This window comes from Bos indicus, chromosome 3 (genome assembly GCF_029378745.1).
Source record: "Bos indicus isolate NIAB-ARS_2022 breed Sahiwal x Tharparkar chromosome 3, NIAB-ARS_B.indTharparkar_mat_pri_1.0, whole genome shotgun sequence".
Taxonomy (NCBI): domain Eukaryota; kingdom Metazoa; phylum Chordata; class Mammalia; order Artiodactyla; family Bovidae; genus Bos; species Bos indicus.
The window spans coordinates 120,694,596-120,722,268 of NC_091762.1; the positions used below are offsets into that span (position 1 = coordinate 120,694,596).

Consider the following 27,673-nt stretch of genomic DNA (forward strand, 5'->3'; position numbering starts at 1 on the left):
GAATCAAGATTGCCGGGAGAAATATCAATCACCTCAGATATGCAGATGACACCACCCCTATGGCAGAAAGTGAAGAGGAACTAAAAAGCCTCTTGATGAAAGTGCAAGTGGAGGGTGAAAAAGTTGGCTTGAAGCTCAACATTCAGAAAACGAAGATCATGGCATCCGGTCCCATCACTTCATGGGAAATAGATGGGGAAACAGTGGAAACAGTGTCAGACTTTATTTTTCTGGGCTCCAAAATCACTGCAGATGGTGACTGCAGCCATGAAATTAAAAGACACTTATTCCTTGGAAGGAAAGTTATGACCAACCTAGATAGCATATTGAAAAGCAGAGACATTACTTTGCCAACAAAGGTCCGTCTAGTCAAGGCTATGGTTTTTCCTGTGGTCAAGTATGGATGTGAGAGTTGGACTGTGAAGAAGGCTGAGTGCCGAAGAATTGATGCTTTTGAACTGTGGTGTTGGAGAAGACTCTTGAGAGTCCCTTGGACTGTAAGGAGATCCAACCAGTCCATTCTGAAGGAGATCAGCCCTGGGATTTCTTTGGAAGGAATGATGCTAAAGCTGAAACTGCAGTACTTTGGCCACCTCATGCGAAGAGTTGACTCATTGGAAAAGACTGATGCTGGTAGGGATTGGGGGCAGGAGGAGAAGGGGAGGACAGAGGATGAGATGGCTGGAATGCATCACTGACTCGATGGACGTGAGTGGATTCTGGGTGAACTCTGGGAGTTGGTGATGGACAGGGAAGCCTGGCGTGCTGATTCATGGGGTCGCAAAGAGTCAGACACAACTTAGCAACTGAACTGACTGATGCAAGGGCTGAAGAAGCAAAAAGGGACATTGAGGTAGCAATAGTTGGAGGAAGCAAGTTGAGTCTGTGGATTTGACAGCTTGGAGGAGGTGGGCTGACTGGGATTCAGAGGAAGAGGAGGCCAGCTGGCTGCATGGTCACCTTGGGTACCTCAGTCCCAGGAGCCCTGGGAAGAGGAGCCCCACGGAGCTGGGGCTCAGATGTCTGCGGAGACCTGCTGCTCAGCCTCCGCTGGCACCCCCGGGGGAGGGGGAGGCGGCCGGGAGCTGGCCGCTGGGTGGCTGGGGCGGGGAACACCTGTCAGGCCGGGAGCCCCCCCAGCCTGGTGCCCTGGATGGCAGAGCCCAACGGGCCCACAGAGCAGATACCCTGGAGCCGTGGGTGGCAAACTGGCACCGAGCGGGCACAAACTGGAGGGGCTGGAGGAGGCGGCAGTCCCGAGAGGCGGACTCTGTGTCCTCCGGGGCGGGGCGGTGCTGGGGGGCGGGTCAGGGCCTTCCTGAAGTGGGATCGCCACCGAGCCCAGATCCTAGGCCCCCTCACTTGAGTCACTGGGGTTCTCAAGTGCTTCGGGGTGTCCTAGGGCTCTGCCTGCAGTGCATTCCTGACCCGCAGGGATGTCTGCCCTTCTGCCAGAGTCGGGGCCAGGGGACCCGGGCTCTGGGTGCCAGCGTTCCCCGAAGCTGAGAGGGTGAGTCACGGTTCTCTGGGGACCCCTTAGGAGGACAGAATTACGCTCTGGAGTCAGGCGGGATGTACACGTGGGCCAGTCCTCGTGGAAGGGGTGGGAGGGTGTGCAGGGGCCACGCTAGACGGTGCCAACGCGACTCAAGCCCAGCTGTCCTTGCGGGGGAAGCTGGGTGAAGCCGGACATCACGGGGAAAGGGGCGGGGCCGCTGATGGGCGGAGTCGGGCAGAGGGCGGGGCAGTGGGGTGGACGGAGCCAACAACAGGGGCCGGGCCTGGGTGGGCGGGGTCCCCGAGGGCTTCCGGCGCAAGCGCAGTCCCGCCAGCCCCGCCCACTTTCCGCGGCGGCGCGAAGCCTGCGGCGGGGACGCGGACGTGAGTGCGTGCGCGCGGCCGCTCGGGGTCTCGGTGGAGGGGCTGGGGGCGGCGGAGGCGCGCGGTCACGGGCGCCCATGGGGCCCTCGGATCCCACCGCCCGGGCCGATCCGGTCACGCGATCGCGCAGGCTGCGCGCCCCGGGCCCTCCGGGCGAGCCTGGGTCACTCTGCGTGCCTGGGGCGCCGGCGCTTGGTCGTCGGCCCCTGGCTGGGGCGGCCGCTCCTGGTTCCCCGTGGCCCCCGGTGGTCCCCTGACGGCCGTGACCCCAGGCGCCCGGCCCTCGGCGGGAGTCCGGCCCCGAGCTCGCTGCTTACCTGTCCTGCGCTGCCCTGAACAGGCGGGGTTGGCCTCCGCGCCTCCTTTAAGCCTCACCCCCACTGGTGCAGCGCCTGCTGCCTCCAGGCACCCAGGGGCTCTGATCGTGTCCTCAAGGTCATTCGGAGGTGTGACCCCGCCGGGGGCGCTGCCCCTTGAGCCGCCCAGGTGGTCTGAGCGCCAGGTGAGCTGGAAGCAACCAGAACACCGGTGCGCCACACTGCTCCCCTCCCCGGGGGTTGCCTGGCGAGTTGCGCACTCCCGGGCCCCCAGGATGGGGGCCCAGAGGAGCTTCCCTCTGTCCCCCGGTTTTTGTGAACTTGTAGCATATCCACAAACATAAGACATATTATTTTAACCACTTGTTCCCTGGTGGCTCTGTCTTAAAGATTCCACCTGTACATTCAGGAGACACTGGTTCACTCCGGGGGTCAGGAAGATTCCAGGGAGAAGGAAATGGCAACCCTCTGAAGTGTTCTTGCCTGGGCAATCCTAGGGACAGAGGAGCCTGGCTGGCTACAGTCATGGGGTCGCAGGGTCGGCGCCGCTGAGAGATTAAACCACCGTGTGTGTGTGTGTGTGTGTGTGTGTGTGTGTGTGTGTGTGTGCGCGCGCGCGCGCGCGCTCACTCGTGTCCGAGTCTGCGACCCCAGTCCATGAGCTGTATAGCCCACCGGGCTCTTCTGTCCAAGGAATTCCCCAGGCAAGAATACTGGAGCCAGTTGCCATTTTCTTCTCCAAAGGCTCTTCCTGACCCAGGGATTGAACGCACGTTTTTGCATCTCCTGCACTTGCAGGTGGGCTCTTTCCTAGCTGAGCCACCAGGGGAATGGCATCTGTCCCTCACAGCACCTTAACTGCTCGTTACTTGTGAAGGAAGAGGGGCTGAGAGGGAGACGTGGTTGTTGCAGATGTTAAAGCTAACACAGGTGGGGGTGGGGGTGGCCTCCGCCAGGGGTGTGCGTCTTGTGACTTCTCAGGGTGACTCCTGCCAGGGGCTGTGCTGCGTCAGCTGAAGGCCTCGTGTCCCTTGTGCCCACCTAGCCCGCTTCTTCCGGGTGGTCCAAACCTCACTGCCACCGCAGCCGTGGAAGCCACTGTGGGCCTGTCTCCCCACCCTGCAGGTGCTGCCTTTGTATCAGCTCCATGCTGTTCCAGAGTCATAGGTCCGACCACTTTGTAGGGCAGGAATGATGATGCCCCGTCTGGTGCCCCGGTGGCCTGCGTGGCTCTTCTGCTGGCGGGCAGCCTGCATTCAGGGAGCCTCTGTGAGACAGAAGATGTGGGCAGGGCCGTCCAAGATCCCTGGGCTGGGCGGCCCGCGAGGGGCCTGGGGCACCAGCCCCCTGGTTCCACGAGGCAGCTGCTCAGCCTCCTCCCGCACTCCTGAGGTGATGCTGACCCCGGAGCGGTACCCTGTGCGGCGGCTGCCCTTCTCCGTGGTGTCTGAGGACGACCTGGCCGCCCTGGAGCGAGTCGTCCCTGGCAGGGTCATCACAGACCCGGAGGAGCTTGAGCCTCCCAACGTGGACTGGCTGAGGACAGTCCGAGGTGAGTGAGGGTCTGTTCACAGTTCATGCTTGGGGTGGGCAGGGTTGAGGAACAGCCTGGGATTCCATGTGGCCAGCGGTGAGCACTGGGTGCAGGAGCTCTGGGCGGCGTCACAGACGCTTTTCTGATTCAGGACATCTGCAAATTAAGATAAAACAGCTGACCGCCCCCCTGACCCCCCAGCTGCTCTGAGGGGTGTGTGTGTGTTAACTACTACTCACTTCCTCGCAAGGCGTCAGTTCAGTTCAGTTCAGTCATGTCTGACTCTTTGCGACCCCATGGACTGCAGCACACCTGCCTCCCTGTCCATCACCAACTCCCAGAGTTTACTCAGACTTATGTCCGTTGAGTCGGTGATGCCATCCAACCATCTCATCCTCTGTCGTCCCCTTCTCTTCCCGCCTTCAATCTTTCCCAGCATCAGGGTCATTTCCAATGAGTCAGTTCTTCGCATCAGGTGGCCAGAGTATCGGAGTTTCAGCTTCAGCATCAGTCCTTCCAATGAATATTCAGGACTGATCTCCTTTAGGATGGACTGGTTGATCTCCTTGCAGTTCAAGGGACTGTCAGGAGTCTTCTCCAACACCACAGTTCAAAAGCATCAATTCTTCTGTGCTCAGCTTTCTTTATAGTCCAACTTTCATATCCGTACATGACCACTGGAAAAACCATAGCCTTGACTAGACGGACCTTTGTTGGCAAAGTAATATTTGCTTTTTAATATGCTGTCAAGGTTGGTCATAGCTTTTCTCACAGGAAGCAAACGTCATTTAATTTCATGGCTGCAGCCCAACGCCTGGGCTAATATATAACAAAGAACCGCAAACTGGGCTCAATCGACTGGAGTGTCTGCTCTCTGTTCTCAGGTGTGGGTAGGGCTCCCTCTAGTGGAGGGTCCCTCCTGCCTCTTCCAGCTCCTGGGGCTCCAGGTGATCTTGGCTTGTGACAACATTTTCCAGTCCTTGTCCCTCCTCGCACAGTCTCTCCCTGTGTTTCCCTCTCTGTTCTCTTATGAGGTCACCTGTCCTTGGATTGGGGTACCACCCTCATCAGGATGGTCTCAACTTTAGATCCTTAATTACATCTGTAAGGACCCTTTCTCCAAGGAAGGTCACGTTCGTGGGTTCTGCAGGGTGGGGTGTCTATACGTCTTTTGGGGGGCCTGTTGTCCCCTCTGCAGCTCGCTTGGGCAGGATGTGGGCCCTGCAAGATGGCCTGGCTGCCCACACCCCCACAGCAGCTTGGAGATTCTCCTTCTGGACCCAGCTTGCCTTCCTGAGAGCAGGTTTCCTGAGGCCCTGTGTAGTCTTCCTGGTGCTCAGATGGTAAAGAATCTGCCTGCAATGCAGGAGACCCAGGTTCGATCCCTGGGTCAGGAAGATCCCCTGGAGAAGGGAATGGCAACCTACTCCAGTATTCTTGCCTGGAAAAGCCCATCATGGACAGAGGAGCCTGGTGGGCTACAGTCCATGGGGTCAGAAAGAGTCGGACACGACTGAGTGGCTAAGACTTTCAGTTTTGTGTTTTCTCTTGAAGTGATTTCAGAGGTAACATGACCTACTTAGTTATAAAAACCAACAGTGTCTTTGCTGCATATTAAGAAGATGTGCAAGAGAGTTCCATAAAAACATCTATTTCTGCTTTATTGACTATGCCAAAGCCTTTGACTGTGTGGATCACAATAAACTGTGGAAAATTCTGAAAGAGATGGGAATACCAGACCACCTGACCTGCCTCTTGAGAAACCTGTATGCAGGTCAGGAAGCAACATGGAACAGCAGACTGGTTCCAAATAGGAGAAGGAGTATGTCAAGGCTATATATTGTCACCCTGCTTATTTAACTTATATGCTGAGTACATCATGAGAAACACTGGGCTGGAAGAAGCACAAGCTGGAATCAAGATTTCCGGGAGAAATATCAATAACCTCAGACATGCAGATGACACCACCCTTATGGCAGAAAGTGAAGAGGAACTAAAAAGCCTCTTGATGAAAGTGCAAGTGGAGAGTGAAAAAGTTGGCTTAAAGCTCAACATTCAGAAAACGAAGATCATGGCATCCGGTCCCATCACTTCATGGGAAATAGATGGGGAAACAGTGGAAATAGTGTCAGACTTTATTTTGTGGGCTCCAAAATCACTGCTGATGGTGAATGAAGCCATGAAATTAAAAGACGCTTACTCCTTGGAAGGAAAGTTATGACCAACCTAGATAGCATATTCAAAAGTAGAGACATTACTTTGCCAACAAAGGTCCATCTAATTAAAGCTCTGGTTTTTCCAGTGGTCAAGTATGGATGTGAGAGTTGGACTGTGAAGAAAGCTGAGTGCCGAAGAATTGATGCTTTTTGAACTGTGGTGTTGGAGAAGACTCTTGAGAGTCCCTTGGACTGCAAGGAGATCCAACCAGTCCATTCTGAAGGAGATCAGCCCTGGGATTTCTTTGGAAGGAATGATGCTGAAGCTGAAACTCCAGTACTTTGGCCACCTCATGTGAAGAGTTGACTCATTGGAAAAGACTCTGATGCTGGGAGGGATTGGGGGCAAGAGGAGAAGGGGACGACAGAGGATGAGATGGCTGGATGGCATCACTGACTCAATGGACGTGAGTCTGAGTGAACTCTGGGAGTTGGTGCTGGACAGGGAGGCCTGGCGTGCTGCAATTCATGGGGTTGCAAAGAGTCAGACACGACTGAGCAACTGAACTGAACTGAACTGAAGAAGATATGGAAGACAAGCTGTTTACAACATGATGACATGTTTAAGCCTGAAATGCCAGACACACTGTGTCCAGGTCCTCAGGCTGGGCCTGGAGCCAGCACAGTCCAGACTGAAGGCGAGCCCTGGAGGGTGTGCTGGGCTCTTGGCTCAGACACGGTGGGGGCCGTGCTGGTGGTAGGAAAGTTGAGTGAGGCTCCAGATCAGAGTGCAGCATCAGGAGCAAGTGGAATTGGGGTGTAGGCGCAGATAACTGGCCGGTCCTGACCTGTGGGGAGGGTGGAGGCGGTGGACGCCCTTCTGCTGGGCGTCTCTACCAGGGTGCCCTTGAGGAAGGTGCCCAGGCCTGTCCTGCCCTCAGAGGCAGCCCCGCCCCACCCAGAGCTCCCTGCCGAGCGCAAGGCAACGTGGTGTCTCTGATACCGAGATAGGAGGGAGGTCCCTGAGGAACGTGGGGGCCCACAGTCCCATGGGCAACGTGGATGCTGGGCACAGCTTGTTCTGCGGGCCACTTGGCTCGAGGAGGTGGCTCTGAGTCCTGGAGCAGAAAGTCTCTGTGGCCTGACCAGCAGGCTCCTGCCGAGGGCGGGGCAGGAGGTTTCAGCTCTGCAAGGTCCCGTGAAAGCAGACCCGAGGCCGTGTGTGCTGACCCCGAGGTGTGTGCGCTGACCCCGAGTGGTGTGTGCTGACCCCCAGGTGGTGTGCACTGACCCCGAGGCAGTGTGCGCTGACCCTGAGTGGTGTGTGCTGACCTTGAGATCTCTGGACATGGACTTGACTGGGGGACCAAGAGCCGGGAGCACTGCTGTGTTTGCGTGTGGGATGAGGGTGCCTGGATGAGGCCCTGGGGTGAGGAGGGTGCCTCCCGTTCCTCAAGGCCAGAGGCGCCTTGAGTGAGAGGGGACTGCAGGGGAAGCAGAGCAGAGGCAGGAAGGCTCAGCAGCAGTGGGGGCAGCTGTTCCAGGGACAGTGGGCAGACGGTTGACAGAGAGGACAGGGGGCAGACAGCCTCCGGGAGGGCCTGCAGGGGGAGGGTCCACTGAAGTTAGGCCCTTGGAGCCCTGGGGATGCTCCTGGCAGGTGGCGGGCAGGATGAGGAGGGCTGGATCAAGGGTGGCCCGCCTGTGAGCACAGCAGGGTGTTCAGAGGGGGAGGGAGGCTGCAGTGGGGGGTGATGGTGGCGGCGGTACCCCAACCCTGTGCGGCTGGCCCTTCTGCCTGTCCCCTTGCCAGCCTCTCCAGGCTGGACGTTCCTTCCCTCCCGTCCTGGGAGCTTCCCCAGAGTTGGCCTCTGATGACTTCTGCTCTGGGCTTTGCTCTCTTTGTAGCCTCCCCTTACTAACACACTGGACCATTTTCTTACCCTTTTCCCCATTAGAAAGGTGACTCCGCGGGGCGGGAGAACTTTGTTTTTCTCTCTGTGCCTGTGCCTGCACACACGGTGGGAGCTCAGGTGCTGAGAAACACGAGTGAATGAAACCGACAGGAGCCTCACGGGCGACCAGGGTCCCGGGACTGTGCTGCCCTGAAGGGCCTGGAGGCCTGACAGCCAACCGCCTGGCAGACACAGTTCATTTGATGAAAAGCAAGTGAGAAACGGCTTTCATAATAAGAAAATAACCTAGAAACTACAGCGTGATCTCAGAGCACCGTAAAAGTCAGTGACGCAGCAGGAAGATGTGCGAGACAGCCTCCTGTCCTCCTGCAGCCTCTTAGCTGCTTAAAGCACTTTCCGCAAAACTGAGAGCGTAGAGAGAAACTTGATTGTCTTCGAGGCAGTGGTCAGGAATGCCAACAGATAAGGCTGTGACTGGGCATCAGATAACTTGTGATAACCAGGAACTGAGAGTGCACAGCCTGCACTGCTGTGGACAGATGGCCAAGATGATAAATACACGAGTTGGGGAAGGCCCCTTCCTGGAGCAGGAGATGGGTTCATGAGTGCGGGAGAATGCGTGCATTTGGAAGCATCCGCCCAGAGAACAGACTCGGGTGAGGATGATCCACAGACACTGAAGCTCATGGGCGTCGTCAGCTCGCAGGGCGCCAGATGTTCACGTGTCCTCAGGTGTCCCCACACGACACAGGTTCCTTCCCGGGGAAACCCAGTCACTTGCAGTGGAGAGGACTCCAGGCCCCTGCCGCTGAGGTCCCCGGGCCCAGCTCCAGCCCACGGGCTGCCCCGGGCGGGCCCTCCTCCTCAGGGAATCGGGCTCTAGGCCTGGAGGCTGGCGGGCTAGCTTCCTCGGGAGACGGGACGCCCCTCCTGGGTGACCGTGGCTTCTGTCCCACAGGTTCCAGCAAGGTGCTGCTGAGGCCGCGGACGACCCAGGAGGTGGCACACATCCTCAGGTAGGCGCCCTGCCCGCCCCACTCCCTAGTCACCAGCGCGGGGCAGAGAGCACGCGGACCCCGCGGCCACGCAGGCGGGCCCGGGAGGGCGGGCTGAGCAGGGGAGGGCGGGCTGAGCAGGGGAGGGCGGGGCGACGGGAGGGCGGGCCGAGCAGGGGAGGGCGGGGCCGAGCAGGCTGAGCGGAGCCGCGGCCTCCAGGGGGCGCCGGGCAGCCTCGATGCCCAGGGCAGCGGCGGGCACAGGCCTTTTCTTGAAAAACGCTTGCTTTGAGGTTTTCAATCCCTACACGCTCGTGTTTACTATAGAAAAATTGGAAAACATAGAAAGCCATAAAGAAGAAAAAATTGCAAAAGCAAAATTTTCCTCTCCAAGTGTAACCGCTGATGACATTTTGGTTTGTCAGCTCAGCGCTTTCCTGCATGTGTGTGGGTTGTTAAGCATCATCACATTATACCTCCCGCGTCACGGTCTTTCCCTTCCACGTGGCAATGCCCGCGGTCTGATTCCTATTCCACGCCACTGTCGATGCGTGGAAGGTGAGCGCCTGAGAGTGCTCTGTCCGCGCTGCCCTGTGGAGGTGTGTGCAGGGCCCCAGGAACCTGGCGCTGCTCCGTTTGAGCTTTGCTGGAGGCTGGCTGCCTGGCAGGTGGCTCACGTGACACAGGTGGGCAGCCTGCCCCTCGGGGTGGGCGCCCCAGCGTGCAGATCCTGACCCATCAGGGCTCGGTCCCTTCAGGTCCTTGCTCGGTAGGAGGCTGGCTGGGGATGAGGTGCTGCTGGCGACTCTGACCTGGCTCTGAAGGGCAATGGGCAGGGGAGGGGTGGGCAGCCCAGGATAAGGGGGAGCAGAGACGTGGGGTGGGGGGCAGGAGGGGCCCTGAGTGCCCAGGGCTGCAGCTGTTGAGGTGAACAGGCAGGGCAGCAGTGGGCGCTCTGTCTGCGCTCGGAGGAGCAGCCTCGGGGTGGCCTTGGCCTCGTCCGTGACCTGGGAAGGCCATGGCCGCCTGCTCCCCCTGCAGTTTGTGGGGTCACTTGCCCCTCAGACTCCCGTCATGTGTGGGAACGGAGGGGACACCCCCTCGAGGCTGTGGCAGGAAGTGGCCTGGCTCAGTGGCGGGAGAGGCTGGGGTCTCACGGCCCTGATGGCGTCCCCCCAGGGTGCTGGCGTGGGAGTCGGAGAGGGTCCTGACCCTGGTCCTCGGTGTGTCCCAGGTACTGCCACGAGCGGAACCTGGCAGTGAACCCACAGGGGGGCAACACAGGCATGGTGGGCGGCAGCACACCCGTCTTCGACGAGATCATTCTGTCCACCGCCCTAATGAACCAGGTCCTCAGCTTTCATGACGTGTCGGGTAAGGCCGGCTGCCGCTGGGCTGGGCTGGGCTGGGGTGAGGGGGGCCCGGGTCCGGCGTGGGGGGACGAGCAGCCACCCCTCTGCCTTAGCCAGTCGCCCAGGCCCCTTGGCACTTGGGGTGACTTACACCCTGGACTTGAGCTGTTCTGTGGCCCCTCCCGGCCACACCGACCCTTCCTGAGGCCTGCGGGGCGTATAAGGGGCTCCACGGTTTTGAAGCTCCAGGCCCCACAACTGTGTAGGTGCCTCTCGGGCAGGACCCCTGGGCCGAGCATGCTCTCTGGCCAGGGCGCCTGGACACTGGGGGGCTGGGCAGAGCCCCAGGCTCCACCCACTTGATGCCAGCAGCATCTCCAACCCAGATTGTCTCCAGACTTGTCACATGTCCCCTGGGGCAGAATCCCACCTGCACTTGAGGGCCCTAGCCTTGTAGGAGCCCCTCTTCACCGCTCCCTTTAGTGAGCCTGTGTGTGTGAGCCCTGTTCCCCCGACGTGGCCTCACTGGCCTTTCCTCTTTTCTCATAAAGGCATTTTCTTGGGGAGGGATGGGGCACACCCGTTTTCCTCCGCGCCCTGGTTCCTGGGCGGACGGATGCCCCTCCCGGGCTTTTTGGCCTGCTGGGCCCCCTGGGCTGAGCCTGAGGGCCCCTACGGGGGCTCTGCTTGCTCGGCAGGGGTCCTGGTCTGCCAGGCGGGGTGTGTCTTGGAGGCGCTGAGCCAGTACGTGGAGGAGCGGGGCTTCATCATGCCTTTGGACCTCGGGGCGAAGGGCAGCTGCCACATCGGGGGGAATGTGGCCACCAACGCAGGCGGCCTGCGGGTCCTGCGATACGGCTCCCTGCGGGGGACGGTCCTGGGCCTGGAAGTGGTGAGCTGGGGACACTTGCCGCCGGGCACTGGCCCTGCTTCCGGGGACCTGGCTGGACCTGCTCCGGTTCCTGGGTTGGTCCCAGGGGGCTGTCCTTTCCAATGGTCGTCATGCAAGGTCTCTGGTGAGACCCCCTGGCTCAGGGGTCAGGTGCACCCTTGCTGCCATGCACGGGCACCCAGGGTGCTGCAGGCCCAGCTCTGGTGCCACCCTCTTGGGCCTCAGGTGGGCAAGGAGGCCACCTCTGGGTGCGGCCTGGTCTCCACTGGGCCCCACCCGGGCCGTGGGGGTTACACGCAGCACCCCACTCTCTGGCTTCCAATGAGGCGATGACGCACCTCCTGCCCCCGTGAAAGGCTGCTGTGGGAGCTGTGGCCCTGAGCAGGTTCCCGGACTGTGGCATTCCCCCTGCTGGCTTTCCTGGGGCTTGTGCCCAGAGGAGCCCGGTCAGGCCTCCGTCACGGCTCCAGGGGTTCTCTAAGGCCCAGACCCTATGTTTACCCAAGGAGGGGCCACTTCTGTCTGATGAATCGCACGGTTCCTGTGGCTTTGTTCTCTGGCTGCAGGTTGTTTTTTATTGCAAGTATCTTGCAGGCTTTTGCAAGTTGTTTCACTAAGCTTTTGACTAATTCACCAAACAAGAGTCAAACGGGATTAGAGAGCTTGACTGAGCTGCCTGGGGATGAGGAGTGCAGGGATGGGGACACTGGTGCACTGCTTTTCTCTGCCTTCCTGCGCCCCGGGTGCTCCCTGCTCCACCCAGGTGCTCTGTGCTCCACCTGAGGTGCTCTGGGCTCCGCCTGGGTGCTCCCTGCTCCACCCAGGTGCTCTGTGCTCCGCCTGGGTGCTCCCTGTTCCGCCCATGTGCTCCATGCTCCACCCTGGGTGCTCCCTGCTCCACCCAAGTGCTCTGTGTTCCACCCTGGGTGCTCCTGGCTCCACCCCAGGTGCTCCCTGCTCTACCTGAGGTGCTCTGTGCTCTGCTCAGGTGCTCCAGGCTCTACCCGAGGTGCTCCCCGCTCCATCTGGGTGTTCCCCACTCAACCCAAAGTGCTCCCCGCTCCACCCAAGGTGCTCCCCGCTCCTCAAGGTTCTCCCTGCTCCATCCCGGGTGCTCCCCACTCAACCCAGGTGTTCCCCCCTCTGTCCTGGATGCTCCCTGCTCTGCCCTGGGTGCTCCCCACTCCACCCTGGGTGCTCCCTCATCCCGCTCCTCCGCCCTGGGGCTCGCTCTCAGGGTGCACAGGGTGGTTTGGCCTCCCCAGGGCAGCGTGGGGCCAGTGCTGATGCCGTCTCTAGGTGCTGGCCGACGGAACCGTCCTGAACTGCCTCACGTCTCTTCGAAAGGACAACACGGGCTACGACCTGAAGCAGCTCTTCATTGGGTCAGAGGGCACCCTGGGGGTCATCACGGCCGTGTCCATTCTGTGTCCGCCCAAGCCCAGCACTGTGAACGTGGCCTTCCTCGGTAGGCGCCCTCCACCAGCCTCTGGGGGAGTCTTGGGTGGCACTGCCTGCAGCCCGCGGGCCGCCCCTCCCGTTCCTCCTGCCTCTCCCTCTCCCCATGGCCCGGGACCTGGCCTTGGTGCCAAGGTGGGGTCTGGGCTGGGCACACTTTATTCTGTAAAAGGACCGGGGCTTCCTGTGTCTCACCCACCCGCTGTTTGTTATTCTTAAATAACAGCTTATGCTGTAGGGTAAAGACCAAACGGAAGTAAAACCAAAAGAAGATAAATCAGGAGAGCCGGGTTTGATCCCTAGGTTGGGACGATCCGTCGGAGGAGGGCATGGCAACCCACTCCAGTGTTCTTGCCTGGAGGATCCCAGGGACAGAGGAGCCTGGCAGGCTGCAGTCCCTGGGGTCACACAGAGTTGGATGTGTGTGACTTTCAGTGAAAGACACTGAGTGACTTTCATTCCCTTTCACTCACTCATGCCGTAAGGTTCGCAGGGAAGCGGTGTTTGGTGCCAGGTCCAGGGCCGTGTCTGTTCATCTCGGGGCCGTTAGTCCACCTGGTGGGGCCAGCGGCTCGCCACCATCTCTGCAAGCGCGTCGGGGTCCCCTCCAGCTGCGTGGCTTCTCGACTCCCCTGCCCCGGGGCACCCCGCCTCCAGCCGCTCAGCTTCTCGACTCCCCTGCCCCAGGGCCCCCCCTCCAGCCGCTCGGCTGACTCCCCTGCCCCGAGGCCCGCATGCGTGCTCCCTGTGCCCCTCCTCCCCTGCCGCCGTCCACCCGCGCCAGGCTCTGGGCCCCGCAGCCTTGTCCTGATTCCGTCCGTCTGTCCCTTCCGTCGTGCTGGTCATCACTGTAATTCCACGTTTGCCCTCCTGCTTTGGGCTTTCCCGGCCCCGCGCTGTGAACACGTCCTGGTTGCTCTGTCGTGGACGCCTGGGGCTGTGAGTCCCTGTTGAGTCCATGTGAGTCCATGCGAGTCTGTCTGGAATGTCTCCCTCCTCCCCTTTCCCGGAAGCTGGCCCCGGTGTCTGGTGTCTCCCATCCTGTGGGAGCGGCGCTCCTCACGGCTCCATGGTCACCGGTGGCGGGTTGGCGTCCCCTGCAGCCGCCATGAGGGGGTGTTTCTCTTTCTTTGGCCGACGTAGAGATTTCCTCTTTTCCTTTGGTCTTTTATGGGTCCCGGTGTGTCTCCTGTGAGAGTGCGTTTCTTTTTCTTTCTGAAACTTCCTAAACCCCTCACTTCCGGAAGCTTCCCTCCACCCCGTCCTCAGCAGCTGCCCAGCCCTCTCTCCCCCCAGCACGGTGGTCAGATGCACGAGAGGACCTTTCAGGTGGTCGGTCTCCACGTGTCGTAACCGCGCGGGTTTCCCTCCAGTCCGGCTCTGTGTTGTGTTCTGGCAGCTTTCCTCCGATCTGTCGCCAGTTCGCTCAGCTCTCTTTGCTGGGGTTCACAGGCCACCCCCGGCTACTCCTTGGCCCCACAGAGTGGGTCCCACCCCATGACCCTCCTCCCTGCCCTCCCTGGGACCCCTCAGTGCCTCCTCATCCCTGCCGGGAAGGGCCGAGCACACCCCCGTGCCCACCAGGTCTTCTTGGCCTGCCCTGCCTGCCTGCACACCGACGTCCATGCTCCGCCTCGGGCGCCTGGCAGCCAGCCCCGGGTGCTGGGGCACCGTGGAGAGCTGGGGTCCGGGAAGTATGCCCTGAATGGCTTGCGGGGCCCAGGGTGTCATAGAGACACGGCCAAGTTGCTTCCCGAGGGGCCGGTTTCTGGCCACGTGTTTGTGACTTTCCAAGTGGCCGTTGGCCGGGCAGGTTGGTTTTGCTGCTTGAAGGGCGGGCTCGGGTGGCCTGTGGCGAGGCCTGGTGCCTGCATGCCAGTCTGCCTGTCCTCTCACCGCGCCCGTTGCAGGCTGTCCGGGCTTTGCTGAAGTTCTGCAGACCTTCCGCACCTGCAGGGCAATGCTGGGCGAGATCCTGTCTGCGTTTGAGTTCATGGACGCTGAGTGCATGAAGCTGGTCAGGCTCCACCTCGGTCTCTCCTGCCCCGTGCAAGGTACTGTCCCTGCCTGCCTGTGGGCAGCGCCCACCTCACCTTTGGCGCCGTTTGGCGTGTGGGCTGATGGAAGGTGCCAGGCCTCCAGCCCGTCCGTGGAGTAGAGGTGGCAGGGAGTGCGGCGGTTCTGGTGTCCCCGTCGCTGTTGAGGGCAGGGTTCTCCCTGAGGGCCCTTCCCCTGCAGAGCTGGGTCAGATGCTGACAGTTGTGCTGGAGCCCCGGGGTCTCTGGAACAGCCAGACGCAGTCAGGACCCTCCACCGGCTCCTCAGCTGGGAGAAGTGTCCCCCTACAACGTGCCAGCCACCAGAGCTCAGCCAGCTTGTTCCGACTGAGCCGACGAGCTCGTCACACCTGGTTCTTGGGCCCGCACGCTGTGTGCATCTGTGTGAACCCGCACAGCTGCAGGTGCTGGCGCTCTCGCTCCTGAGACTGACCAGAGGAAGTGGGCCTGGTCTCCCCCCAGGCCGCCCCCACAGAGCCGCAGCCCTCGGCAAGGGCACCGATTTTCCCCTTTCTGGAGGCTGCAAGTCCAGGACCAGGGCTCCACGGGGGCTGGGTGCTGGTGAGGGCCCTACGTGGTGTCTTCTCTGTGTGTGAGGGTCTGGAAAAGTGGAGGGTCTCTTGGGGTGGGGGTGGGGAGGCCCCTGGGTGGGTGGGGAGTCTCTAATGGGATGGAGGGCCCCTGGGGGGTGTGGAGGCCCCTGGGGGCGTGGAGGGCCCTGGTGGGGCATGGAGGGTCCCTGGAGGTATTGATGGCCCCTAGGGGGTATGGAGGGCCCCTGGGAGGCGTGGAGGGTCCCTGGATGGACAGAGGGCCCCAGGGGGCATGGAGGGCCCCTGGGGGGCATGGAGGGTCCCTGAGGGTATTGAGGGTCCCTGGGGGTGTTGAGGGCCCCTGGATGCACAGAGGGCCCCCCGGGAGTCATCGACCACGGCAGGCACCACACCTCCGCTCACCCTGCGGTTTGATGAGAGGAGCCCTGTCCTCCACTGCGCGATCCCAGCCCCAGCATTCCGGCTCTGCCGTGTCTCCGGGGGGCACTGTCTCTCTTACAGTGAAGGACCTGTCTTTTAGCCACAGTAGCCGGCGGCTGCTCTGTGGGTGACCCCAGCGCATCGGGAGGTGCTGGAGCCCCCTGGCCCCGGCTGTCCCGCCCTGGCCTTCCCCTGACCGCCGCCCCCTGTTCACCCTGCCTCTGCTCTTCCAGAAAGCCCCTTCTACGTCCTCATTGAGACGGCGGGCTCTGGGCCGGGGCACGATGCCGAAAAGCTGGGCTGCTTCCTGGAGCAGGTGCTGGATTCGGGGCTGGTGACCGATGGGACCCTGGGCAGCGACGAGAGGAGGATCAAGGTGGGTGATGCCCCGCCCCCACTGCTAAAGTGAGAGGGGCTGCAGCCGGGGACCTGCCTGCTGGCTGCCTCACTAAAACACACTTGGTGTCAGGGCCTGTGGATGGGGGGCGGCTGGGCAGGGCGTGGGGGGCTCCCTGGGAGGGGCTTCACCAGAGGGTGAGGAGAGTGGGCCTGGCATGGAGGAGGCCGCTGTCACCGTGCGGGCCTGGGAGCTGGGTAGCCACGGTCACCATCCAGGGACATGGGACCTTAGAGGCTGCAACCCATCCTGTTCCCACCTGGCCCTCTGGTCTGGGTTCCCGGGAGGCCCTCACCTCCTGACCCAGGATTTCAGTCCTGCTCCCCGTCCACCACCTTCCTGTCAGCCACTCTGTCCACTCCTTCCTGAGGCTGGGCTTGCTGGGCTGAGTCCTGGCGGGATGGGGGGATGGGGCCTGAGTCCCGGGGGGATGGGGCCTGTGTCCTGGGGGGATGGGGGCTGAGACCTGGGGGGATGGGGCCTGTGTCCTGGGGGGATGGGGGCTGAGACCTGGGCTGCGTCCTCTCCCCATCAGGGCCCAGTACTGGGGCTTGCCTCCCACGCTTCCCTTGTTCCCCCCTAAACGCACTCTGTCAGTTGCCTGGGAATGAGGAATTGTTGGGCCTCGGGCCTGAGAGCCGGGCCCTGCCCACTCCGGGCACACGGCCCGCGTCTTCTGATGGAGGGCCCGGCTCCAGCGGCCCGGGCTCCGTCTGGGTGCACTGAGCTCCAGGCTGCTGTGCGGGGTGGGCACGGCCAGAGCGGGGCTCCTGGGCCATCTGCCGGGGGAGGGGTCCCAGCCAGGGGCCACGCTGCCTGCCTCAGTGCCCTGTTCTCAAGCATTGGCATCCGGGGGCCTGGCGGTGGCGCGGGGTGGGGGTCGGGGGCGCTTGGGCCTGGACGGGTTGGGGAGCAGCGTCAGCTGTGCAGGTGCACAGAGGGGTTGCAGATGGAACGTTCTAGAGAGGCTGGGTTTGGAGCAGTGGGCAAGGTGAGTGGATAAGGGGCCCGCAGCTCTGTGGCCGCGCCGGGACGTGAGGGCTTGAGGAGGCCGCACGGGGCGGGCAGGGCTGCCGGGCTCAGGCCAGGCATGTGGCCAGGCCCCGGGTATGGGAGGAGCATCAGGCCAGGGTGATGGTCAGGGAGCCCAGGCGCGGGAATGGCGCGACCCACAGTGCTGAGTGACTGGGGAAATGCACACACCCGCTGGGCGTCCTGTGCTGGCGAGGAACTCAGGGGGGATTATTGCACCGTGGGCTTGTTTAAAAAGAAATGAAGAAAAGGATGTTTTCCCTTACCCAGAAAGCTGCCTCGCCTCGAGGTTTCCTGCGATGTGGAGTGGGGGGATGGAGGATGGGGGGGACCAGACGGGACAAGCCTAGGGACGCCCTCCCGGGTTGTCTGTGACAGGACAGGACGTCATGGGGTGCTGGGAAGGGTGCGCAACCGTGCTGAGGTCCCCGCCTGTGTCCCCGAGCTCCCCCGCCCGGCCAGTCCCAGGGTCACAGGGTCAGCGCTGATTGTCTCCGAGGGGCCCTGGGTGTCTGCCCTCAGGGGCCCGCCTGGCTACATCTGGGGCCCCCGTCCAGTGTGCGTTCTCAGACGGAAGCCCCGCCCTTGTCATGGCGTGGGACGTTTTTGTCACCCGGGGGTTTCCTCCTGACCCCGGGGTCATCCTGCAGCCCTGCCTGCTCTGGGTAACGGTGCCTGTCCCCCCTCCAGATGCTGTGGGCACTCAGGGAGAGGATCACTGAGGCCCTGAGCCGTGACGGCTACGTGTACAAGTACGACCTCTCGCTGCCCCTGGACCGGCTCTACGACCTCGTGGGCGACCTGCGTGCCCGGCTCGGCCCAAGCGCCAAGCACGTGGTGGGCTACGGCCACCTGGGTGAGCACAGCCCGCGGGGTGGGGGGCGTGCCTGGGGTGTCCCGGGAAGGCCCGCCCTGGGAGCGCGGGCTCGGGGCTTGGCAGGGGCGGGGGCCGGCCTGATCACGGGGGTCTCATGTTTGAGGATGAGCTCTGACCCTGCCCTCCCTCCAGATGAAAGGGTCTTAAAACCAGTTCCCGTCATTATTGTGTGCAGAAGAGTCACGCTTATAAGTTATTGACTCACATGAAAGAGCAATTTCATCCCCCTTGATTTTCAGCAGCCTTTGGGACCGGGTGTCTCAAAGCCCCGTCTGTTCACAGGTGTGGGGGTGACCTCTGCCTGGGGCCTCCACTGTCCTTTTCATAAGGTGGGCTCAGTTCCACCTCCCGGGACTGTGTGGGGGGGCCCTGAACGCGTCACGTGGTGGAATTCCACTCTGGAAATTGAGCGTGATTGCTGATTTCTGAATGCTCTTTTTGCGTCTGCTCGGGTGCCGGGCTCCGGTTTCCCGTTGACCCCTGGGGCTCATCTCTCTGACCTGGGGGCGAGTGGGTCTGTGTGTCCGGGTCAGCCCAGCATGACGGGGACCCTTCTGTGTCTTGTCTGACCCCATTTACTGACCCTGCGGAGGAGCTCCTCCGTCCCGCCCTGTCTGGTTCCCTTTGTCTGTGCAGGCTGCAGGTTGGTCTCAGAGTCATAAAGCGACCTGGGGGTCATCTCTAGAAGCGTCTGGCAGGTTGGAATCACCTCCTCTTTGAACGTTTAGTAGCTTGCAGATGAAGGTGCTTGGGCCTGAAGTTTTCGTTGGTGATTTTTTTGAGGAGATTGACTACAACGCACTTTCTTTCGTAACTACAGGACTCTCCGGCTTGCCTTTTCTTCAGAATTGACTGCTCATCTTTTTCTGGCCTTTGTCTGTCTCTCCTAAGATCCTGAGTGTTCTGGCGTTGCGCTGTTCTTATCCTTCGTGCCATGTCCAGCACTTGCGGAGGGGGACTGTCTAAGTCCGGATTCGGATTGTTTCTTATCTGTACAACCCGAAGGTTGTGAATTCAGTTTTATTTGGGACTGTACCGAGAGCTCTAGGCGGGGAGCGGGCTCTCGGACGGTGCAGAGGAGGGGAGGGGGCAGGGGAGCAGCCAGGATACGTCAGAGTGTCGTGCTGGGGCCAGAAAAGCCCGTGTGGTCAAACATCACAGTGTTGCTGCTCCTCACAAAGCCGGGCGTGCCAAGGCGGTGACCTCAGTGCTTTCTGTGCGCGGGGAGACGCGGGCACCTGGGCTGGAGATCATTCGTTCCGCGTGGCTCTCGCCGGTCCCGGGCCAGCGTGCATCCTGGTTTCTGCGCAGGGCGGTGGGTGCAGGGGCTGACGGCCGGGTCCTCGTAACTGGAAGGGAGGGGACGGCCCCGTCCACACCTCCGTCTCTCTTGTTCAGGCGTTTATCGATTCTGCAGCCTCTCCAGAGAGTCAGCGCTGGGCTTGCTGGGCTTCTCCGTGTGGGTTTTCCGTTGGGCGCTTTTCTCGCTATTTTGTCGCCAGCTCCCGGCATCACCGCTGCTCTTCTGACTTTATAATGAAATACGTAGCTCACTGATTTTCAGCCTTTCTGCTCTTCAGTGTATTTAAGTTTCCCTCCGTGTAAGCACACAGGTGGTGTTTGCTGGTTTTAGAAAGTACCTGTTTCTTGCCTCCTCAGACTTGGCAGCATCCAGGAGCGCCCGCAGGACTCACGAGGGCCAGATCCGGCTCCAGGCCCTTGTGTCCTGTGACCGAGGCGCTGGCCCTGCACGCCCGGTACTTCAGCTCGCTCTGGGCGTCTGCTGCCCTGGGCGCTCGATGCCACCCCTCTACAGAGGACTGGGTCGGGGACGGCCAGGTGCCTCCCTCTGTCCCGTCTCTGCCACTGCCCGGGTGTTTCCCGTGTCTGAGGGTGCTCTCGTCATCTTTCAGTTCTGAATGCTTTCTGATTTCCCTCATCATTGCTTCTTTAACCCGCAAGGTGGGCAGAACTGTGTATTTTAACTTCTAAACATGTGGGACTTTTCCATCCACTTGAAGGCCGTGGGCTTGCTGTTGACCATGCGGTGGATGGAGGACTGAGTGGAGCACGCTGCTGGTGAAAGTGTGGTCCCTGCCTGGGGCGCCGCCAGTCTCCCTAGCTGTTTGCCAGGTGCTGAGAGCAGACCCTCTGGATCCCGTCTGCCCTCTGTGCTGCCAGCGGCCCGAGTCCACTTAACTGTCAGCTGCCAAGCGAGCCCCCCACCCCTGCAGTAAGGGTGGGCCCCCTTCTCCTGGTGCCTTGGCTGCTTCTGAAGGTGGAGACCTGGGTTGTCAGTTTGATGCCTAGAGCTCGGTCTCTGTGCACCAATGCCAGATCAAATCTCAGAGGCAGAGTTTGGGGTGAAGTAATAAAAAGTAGATTTATTGCTTTGCCAGGCAGGGCTGACACGGTGGGCTCCTGCCCCCAGACTGTGTCCCACGCTGGGAGGGTCTGCTGAGGAGTTTATGGGGACGGTGCAGGGCAGGGTTGATGATTGATAAGGACCAGGGTGTGAGCCGGGCCTGCATTCCTTTAGCCTGGCGTCAGGTGTCTCCTGAGCTTCTCCAGATTAGCAAACTGGGATCCTCTGTGGAAGGAAGAACCTGACAGCTTCCACTTATAGGGGCGCTTAGTTCTGTAAAGCTCAAAGATACTGTCATATGCGTCCCTTGAGGTGCAGCTGAAACCACGTACCTCAGATTGGGACGTGAACCCATGTAGTGGGGGCAGGGACTCGAACCCAGTCAAAATCCATGGTCTTTTCTGTCTTGTTTTTTCAAGTTGTTTTCACGTGTGCTGTGTGACTTTTGGGTTTCCCCATTGGCTCAGCGGTAAAGAGCCCACCTGCAGTGCAGGAGTAGCAGGAGCCACAGGTTCGATCTCTGGGTCGGGAAGAGCCCCTGGAGAATGGCCTGGCAACCCACTCCAGTATTCTTGCCTGGAGAATCCCAGGGACAGAGGAGCAAACTAAATATAGTCCATGGAGTCGCAAAGAGTCGGACCTGAGTGAGCAGCTAACCGTGCAACATGTGTGTGATGTTTAAAAGCTATTGATTTACTTTGGGCTGTGCTAGGTCTTCACTGCCGTGTGGGCTTTCGCCAGGTGTGGGGAGTGGGCTGCTCACTGCAGTGGCTTCCTTGTTGCAGAGCACAGCTCCAAGGCCGCCTCTGGCGCGTACAGGCTCAGGAGCTGCGGCCCTTAGTTGCCCTGCGGTGTGCGGAGTCCTCTGGGACCGGGGACCAAGCCCACGTCCCCTGCATTGGCAGGCAGAGTCTTAATCGCTGGAGCACCGGGAAGTCCACCTGTGGTCTTTTAACTAAGATCGCACACCTGGTCTCAGGACTTAATGATGCTGAGGTTCTTGATGCCTCGTTGCAGAAAGGATTCAGTGGGAGACAAAACGGTCGGTAAGAAGCGGGTTCATTTAGAGAGGGACACGCTGCAGTGTGGGCCAGTGTGTATTAGGTGAGTAATTTCATAAGCTAACGAGTGGGAGGATTATTCCAGCTGTTTTGCGGGAGAGGCGGGTTTCCAGGAACTGGATCACGGCTGACCTGTTGGTCTCTGTGGGTCGCCCTTGGACCTCTTGTGCTGGGGGGCCAGTGCTGGCGTGTTGCGATGACGTGTACTGAGGCCCAAGGTCAGGTGGAGGCTGACGCGTAGTCATTTTGGGCCCATCTGGCTCTGATCGTTCCAGGCCATCTCATTCTGTTAAAGGTCGTGCCCGCGCCCTGCCCCTGCCGCTCTATTGTTCTTGCCTGCTCCTCCCTGTCTCTGCACCCCTCCCCTCCCTGGTTAGCAACTGTTCCAGTCTTCCCTTTGGAGCTCAGGGAAGGTCATGGAGGCTGAACAGAGAGACCCCACAGGGTCCTGCTCAGTTTCAGGTAGTTAGACTTGTAGGGCATTTTAGCAAAGAACAGTACCTCTTTGGAGACAGCATGGATGAAGGAAGAGGATGGACATTCAGGGGCAAAGCCTGGAGCTGTCCCGGGTGGCGACCCTGCCCTTGCCTGGGGCACCTTTACACGCTCTCGTCCTGCTTCCAGGTGGATGGAGGGCAGGGGGCTATTCTGTGTCTCTTTCTTCTCAGTTGCCTTCAGCTCAAAATAATCCTTATGCCAAAGTGGCCTGTTTTGAGGTGGTACGTTTTGCTGCCCTTCATTTATAGAGACTGTACAGTGACCTGGATTGGTCTCACTTTGGGCCTTCTATTTGTCCCCATTTCTTCTATTTTTTTTTTACTCTGATTTGTTACCTTCTTTGCCAACAAAGGTCCATTTAATTAAAGCTATGGTTTTTCCAGTAGTCATGGATGGATGTGAAAGTTGGAGTATAAAGAAAGCTGAGCGCCAAAGAATTGATGCTTTTGAGCTGTGATGCTGGAGAAGACTCTTACAAGTCCCTTGGACTGCAAGGAGATCCAACCAGTCCATCCTAAAGGAGATCAGCCCTGGGTGTTCATTGGAAGGACTGATGCTAAAGCTGAAACTCCAGTACTTTGGCCACCTCATGGGAAGAGTTGACTCACTGGAAAAGACTCTGATGCTGGGAAAGACTGAGGGCAGGAGGAGAAGGGGACGACAGAGGATGAGATGGCTGGGTGGCATCACCGACTCGATGGACATGAGTCTGAGTGAACTCTGGGAGTTGGTGAAGGACAGGGAGGCCTGGTGTGCTGCGATTCATGGGATCGCAAAGAGTCGGACACGACTGAGCGACTGAACTGAACTGCTTTACCTTCTTTTGGCTGGTGTTTATCTCACAGAGTTTGGTCCATTTACTAACAGGAAGCTGCGCCCCTCTGATCTCCCAGCAGTATCCCTATGACTGTGTCTTTATCAGGGAGGTGGTGGTGCTGTTGTTGCTTAGTGGTGTCGGCTCTTTGTGACCCCCTGGACTGTAGCATGCCAGACTTCTCTGTCCTCCACTGTTTTCTGGAGTTTGCTCAGATTTGTCGGGAGCCGCGTTAGGCGTTACTGACAAAATGGAGGCACGGCCCCACCCCTCTCTTTGTCCCGCAGGCACGGACCCGGGATGAAGGAGTTAGGCCTTGTGATTCTGACTTGTCTTTTCCTCTCCTCGGCTGAGTTGACTGAAAAGAAGTTCTAAGGTGCTTATTGTTCTTGAGAGGAGCATGAGAAGGCGCACACCGCCTTCTGCAGCTGTGCTCAGAAAATAATTCATTAAGTTAGTCATTGACATTTGTTCAAGGACTTTTACAAAAGAGTGTTCAGGGTGAGCACGTAGGCCGCAGCTTGAGGCCATGGGAGGGAGTGCTATCTGAAGCCTATTTGTGAGGAAAATGTTTATGGTAAAGGAGTTTACTGAATTTAGGGCTTAGAAATAATTACAATAGTTAGAAGTTAAAGATTTAAGGAATGTTGGAATGTTAGCATATTTTACTATAGCTTATAGAGGTTAGGAATTTTAGAGATACTATAGCTAGAAGCCTTTTTAAGAGATAGTGAGCTCAGGATGTTAGGGGCAAACAGGATTTAGGAAGATAAGTAGTAAACTGAGGAATGTAGTATGAGTTACAATGTAATCACAAGTTAACTATAGGACACATTAGAGGATGTAGATAATAGATGGTAAAGCTGATTCCTAGAGAATCACTGAAGCAGGAACTCTTTTTGAAGGGCAACAATGATTTATGGAGAGATAAATCTGGGTGAGAGAGAACTGAAAATGTCAAACCTCTGACCTAATGTTTTTGTAAAAGTACAAAAGAGAATCTTAAACTTGAAATAAACAGGCAGTCCAAGAAAACCGAGAAGCTGTCTCATTTCTCACCAACACCACTCACTCCTTCAGGTTGAATCCCTGGCTGCTGGAGCTGGACTCCAGCACAAATTCATGTCGTTTGAGTTGGTGATGCTATCTAACCACCTCATCCTCTGTCGCCCCCTCTCCTCCTCAGTCTTTCCCAGCATCATAGTCTTTTCCAGTGAGTCAACTCTTCTCATCAGGTGGCCAAAGTATTGGAGTTTCAGCTTCAGCATCAGTCCTTCCAATGAATATTCAGGACTGATCTCCTTTAGGATGGACTGGTTGGATCTCCTTGCAGTCCCAGGGACTCGTAAGAGTCTTTTCCAGCAGCACAGCGTGAAAGCGTCAATTCTTCAGCGCTCAGTTTTCCTTATGGGCCAGCTCTGCCATGTGTACATGACGACGGGAAAAACCAGAGCTTTGACTATAGGGACATTTGTCAGCAAAGTGATCTCTGATCTCTAATACACTGTATTTGTCATAACTTTCCTCCAAGGAGCAAGCATCTTTTAATTTCATGGCTGCAGTCAGCATCTGCAGTGATTTTGGAGCCCCGCAAAATAAAATCTGTCACTGTTTCTACGTTTTCCCCTCTATTGGCCATGAAGTGATGGGACTGGACGCCATGATCTTATTGAGTTTCAAGCCACTTTTTCAGTCTCCTCTTTGACCCTCATCAAGAGGCTCTTTAGTTCCTCTTCACTTTCTGCCATCAGAATGGTATCATCTATATATCTGAGGTTGTTGATATTTCTTCTGGCAAAGTTATCAGGGTGGTCCTACCTTAAAAGAGTTGGAGATTAATCAGTATCACTCTTGATAATCAGTATCAAGAGGGTCACTCTTCCCAAACAGTGTGGCAACCTGTGTGTCAGCCTGGCTGGGCTGTGTGCCCAGATGCTTGGTCAGACGTCAGTCTGGATATTGTTGTGAAGATAGTTTTAAGATGAGATTAGCATTTATCCACAGACCTTGAGTAAAGCAGGTCACCCTCCCATGTGGGAGGGTCTCGCCTGATCAGCTGAAGGCCCAGGCCACAGGACATGGACATCCCCCACGGAAGAGGCCTTTGGACCAGAGCTGCAGTCTCAGCTCGTCTCTGAGTGTCCACCTGCTGGTTGGCCCTGTGGATGCTGGGCTAACCATGTCCCCACAGTCATCTGGGCCAGTTCCTTACAGTCAGCTCTCTGTCCCCCACCCCTGGACACCACTGCTCCCCTGAGAGCCTGGCCAGTCCTCGGAGCAGGGAGCCTGGGGCCCTGTCCCTTGGGCGCCGTCACCCGCGCCGGGTCGCTGTGTCTGGAGCGTGCCCCAGTGCCGTGACATCCCAGCCCTGGTGGCGGTGCTGTTGTTACTGCCGTGTGAGCCCGTGTCTGAGCAGACTCACCCACACTGCGGGCCTGTCTTTGGCCTGGTGTCACAGCCCTGCCTTTAGAGAGTCCTGTGGTCTGGGAAGGCAGGTGGCCGCATGCCATGGGTTTTATGAGCCTGCTCTTCAGTGGTTTCTCCGCAGTGAACTCTGAGACTCTGGTCTGACAGCCCTGTTCTCTGCAGAGTGCAGGCATCGCTAACTGCTGTCGGCAGGTGGCCGGGGACCAGCGGGGCTCCACGGAGAGAAGTGCGCTTTAAGATCTGTCCTTTGTCCTGGAGTTCCTTGGCTTCTCTCAGCGTTGTCTGGGTGGGTCAGTGTCTGTCAGCTGGAGTCCGTGGGCTCTGCTTTCGGACACCGCTCCCCTGCTGTCCCTGTGGATACCGTCTCCCTGCCCCCCAAGCATCCCCCGCAGGCTTACGGCGCGGCCTGTCTCTCCCATCCGCGGGCCCAGATCTCTGCGTGCTTGTCTGCTTTTCATTCTGCTACATCTCTCTCTGCTCGTTGACATTTCAGTGACCATCTTTTTCGTTTCTAGAAGATTGAACTGGATATTTAAAAGCTTTCTCTGGTCTGTGTTTTATATTTTTTGCTCATGTTTTTTTAAGCACATGAACCATTTATTTTCTCTTTTTGGAAATCACTGGATCGCAGGTCTTCGTGGGTCTTGGTCATCATGGTTTCTCTTCTGTGTGTTTGTAATTTTTGTCTTAGGCTTTGTGTGGTGTGTGTGTGTGTCTTAGGCTTTTATCTGTGGGGATTATTGGAGGCTGAGTTGGAGGTAATTTGCTTGCACAAGGAGTGGGGAGGGCCCTGGGGCCGTGTGGATCCCCCAGGCCCCTGCAGGGGGTGTAGGTGAGTATCAAAGGAGCCCAGCTTCTCTCTCTGTAGTGCTTCGCTTGTTTTCAGAGCCTTCACCCTGGGTGTGCTGTGAGAACCACATTTGGTGGGAGAGGGGTCCCTGGTTTGCTCCCTACGTTTGACAGATGTGCATGGGGGAGGGGGCATAAGAAGTCCCAGGTCATAGGGTCAGTGGTCCAAGGTCCCTGGGTCAGAGGCTGCAGGTCACCCGGTCAGAGGCGTCCTGGGTGCTGGGGGACCCGGGTCTGCGGCGGCCTCAGTGGTCCAGCTGGGCTCGCGCAGGTTGGGCGGATGTTTGTCCGTCTCAGGCGGGGGCCCTCGGGGAGGGGGGTCTGTGCGGGTGGGGTGGAGGGCTGGGGAGAACTCAGAGAGAAACGTGTGTGTGGCCAGGGGCGCTGCGACCCCCGGAGGAGGGGAGTGACCACTGCCAGGTCAGCGGCCAGTGGTGTGAAGGGCGGCGGGGTGGGGCTGGGGGCTCTTGGGAGTGGGGGCCTCGGGGAGGAGAGGGCCTCAAGGGGCAGAGGAGGCCCTGCTGACCTGCGCATCCCTGCTTCTCCAGGGGACGGGAACCTGCATCTCAACGTGACGTCTGAGGCCTTCAGCACGTCCCTGCTGGGTGCCCTGGAGCCCTACGTGTACGAGTGGACAGCGGGGCAGCGGGGTAGTGTCAGCGCCGAGCACGGCCTGGGCTTCAAGAAGAAGGACGTCCTCGGCTACAGCAAGCCCCCTGAGGCGCTGCAGCTCATGAGGCAGCTCAAGGCCCTCCTGGACCCCAAGGGCATCCTGAACCCCTACAAGATGCTGCCCACCCACGCCTGATGGCCGCCCCTGCAGCCAGACTGGGGGCCTCCATCCGGTTTTGGTGTTGCCCATGGGGTGGGCCCACAGAGCCTCCAACCCGCAGAGCCTGCAGCAGGCTGGATGACTGACCGCTTGGTCCAGGGGGCTGGAGCTGGCCCCGTGAAGCCCAGGGCACGTGGCTCTCTTGGCAGGAGTCTTCTGGAGCCCTGCTGTTCTATTGGGTGGACAGAGAGCTGTCCGTCCACTATGCCTGCCCACTGGACAGACACTCCACCCCTCCTCAGGTCCTGGACAGGCCAGGTGGGCGCACGGTTCTGCCCACTCAGGGTTGACCAGGTCACCCCTGCCTGCCTGTGGCCCGTGGGATCCTGCCTTGTGGGGTACGTCCCTGAGAGGGCGGTCATCCCACTGGCCCCCCACTCGGTGCAAGCCTCTGAGGGGCCCCGGGCAGGGGGATGAACTCCATGTGGGTAACGGGGCACCGAGGCGGGTCCATTTGCGCTCTGACCAGCAGAGCTGAGACATCGGGCACTTTCTGGATGACAGCTGGTCCCCTTTGAGCTGGAGGAACAGGCGTGCCCGCCCTGGGTACGTCGCGTCCCTGTTTGCTAGAAGGCCCGGCGGTTCAGAGGCCAGCCACCCGTTTCTCGCACTTGCTGTGACGCGTCCATGGAGATGTCTTTCCGGTTCTGCTCTGACCACAAAAGTCAGTGGTGCCAGGTGAGAAGCCCCGCCAGCCACAGGCATCCTGTCACCCCGAGCGGGCGCTCCCCTGGGGCAGCTGCTGGGGCTTGGAGACGGTCTGAGAGGCTGCAGTCGCTTTCTTTCTGGTGCCGTGAGCTTCCAATAAAAGTGTAATTAACCAGCATCCTCTCCTCCCTTTTGTTCGTAGGAAAGTGGCCTCACAAGCTGGGTGAAGGGCCTGTGTACCGCGTTCTTGAGCGCTGGAAATTCAGGGCCCTGGGGCCTGACCACCTGTGTGTGGGGGCGTCCCTGCACCGGCGCCTGGCCCCACGCCATGTCCCCCGTCC

General features: G+C 59.2%; 1 protein-coding gene across 4 annotated transcripts; it reads left to right on the forward strand.

The window, feature by feature from the left end:
* The first annotated feature begins 1,322 nt into the window (after positions 1-1,322).
* On the forward strand, positions 1,323-27,510 carry D2HGDH (D-2-hydroxyglutarate dehydrogenase). Of its 4 annotated transcripts, none has more exons than XM_019958072.2 (10): positions 1,323-1,510; positions 3,324-3,750; positions 8,763-8,820; positions 10,034-10,173; positions 10,850-11,043; positions 12,343-12,511; positions 14,412-14,555; positions 15,766-15,908; positions 17,652-17,817; positions 26,401-27,510. In XM_019958072.2, the coding sequence occupies exons 2-10, from the start codon at positions 3,390-3,392 to the stop codon at positions 26,658-26,660; spliced, it is 1,635 nt and encodes a 544-aa protein (XP_019813631.2). In that variant the 5' UTR covers positions 1,323-1,510; positions 3,324-3,389; the 3' UTR covers positions 26,661-27,510. The 4 variants fall into 4 exon arrangements, with proteins under 4 accessions (XP_019813631.2, XP_019813630.2, XP_019813627.2 ...); XM_019958071.2 differs by lacking the exon at positions 1,323-1,510 and adding an exon at positions 1,790-1,881; XM_019958068.2 differs by lacking the exon at positions 1,323-1,510 and adding an exon at positions 1,934-2,383.
* Positions 27,511-27,673: the final 163 nt, after the last annotated feature.

Bases quoted from the DNA above. Each gene is read 5' to 3' on its own strand.
- D2HGDH (XM_019958072.2), top strand. From the start codon at position 3,390: ATGATGATGCCCCGTCTGGTGCCCCGGTGGCCTGCGTGGCTCTTCTGC. The intron at 3,751-8,762 runs GTGAGTGAGGGT...TCTGTCCCACAG, and splicing joins CTGGCTGAGGACAGTCCGAG to GTTCCAGCAAGGTGCTGCTG. The intron at 17,818-26,400 runs GTGAGCACAGCC...CTGCTTCTCCAG, and splicing joins GGTGGGCTACGGCCACCTGG to GGGACGGGAACCTGCATCTC.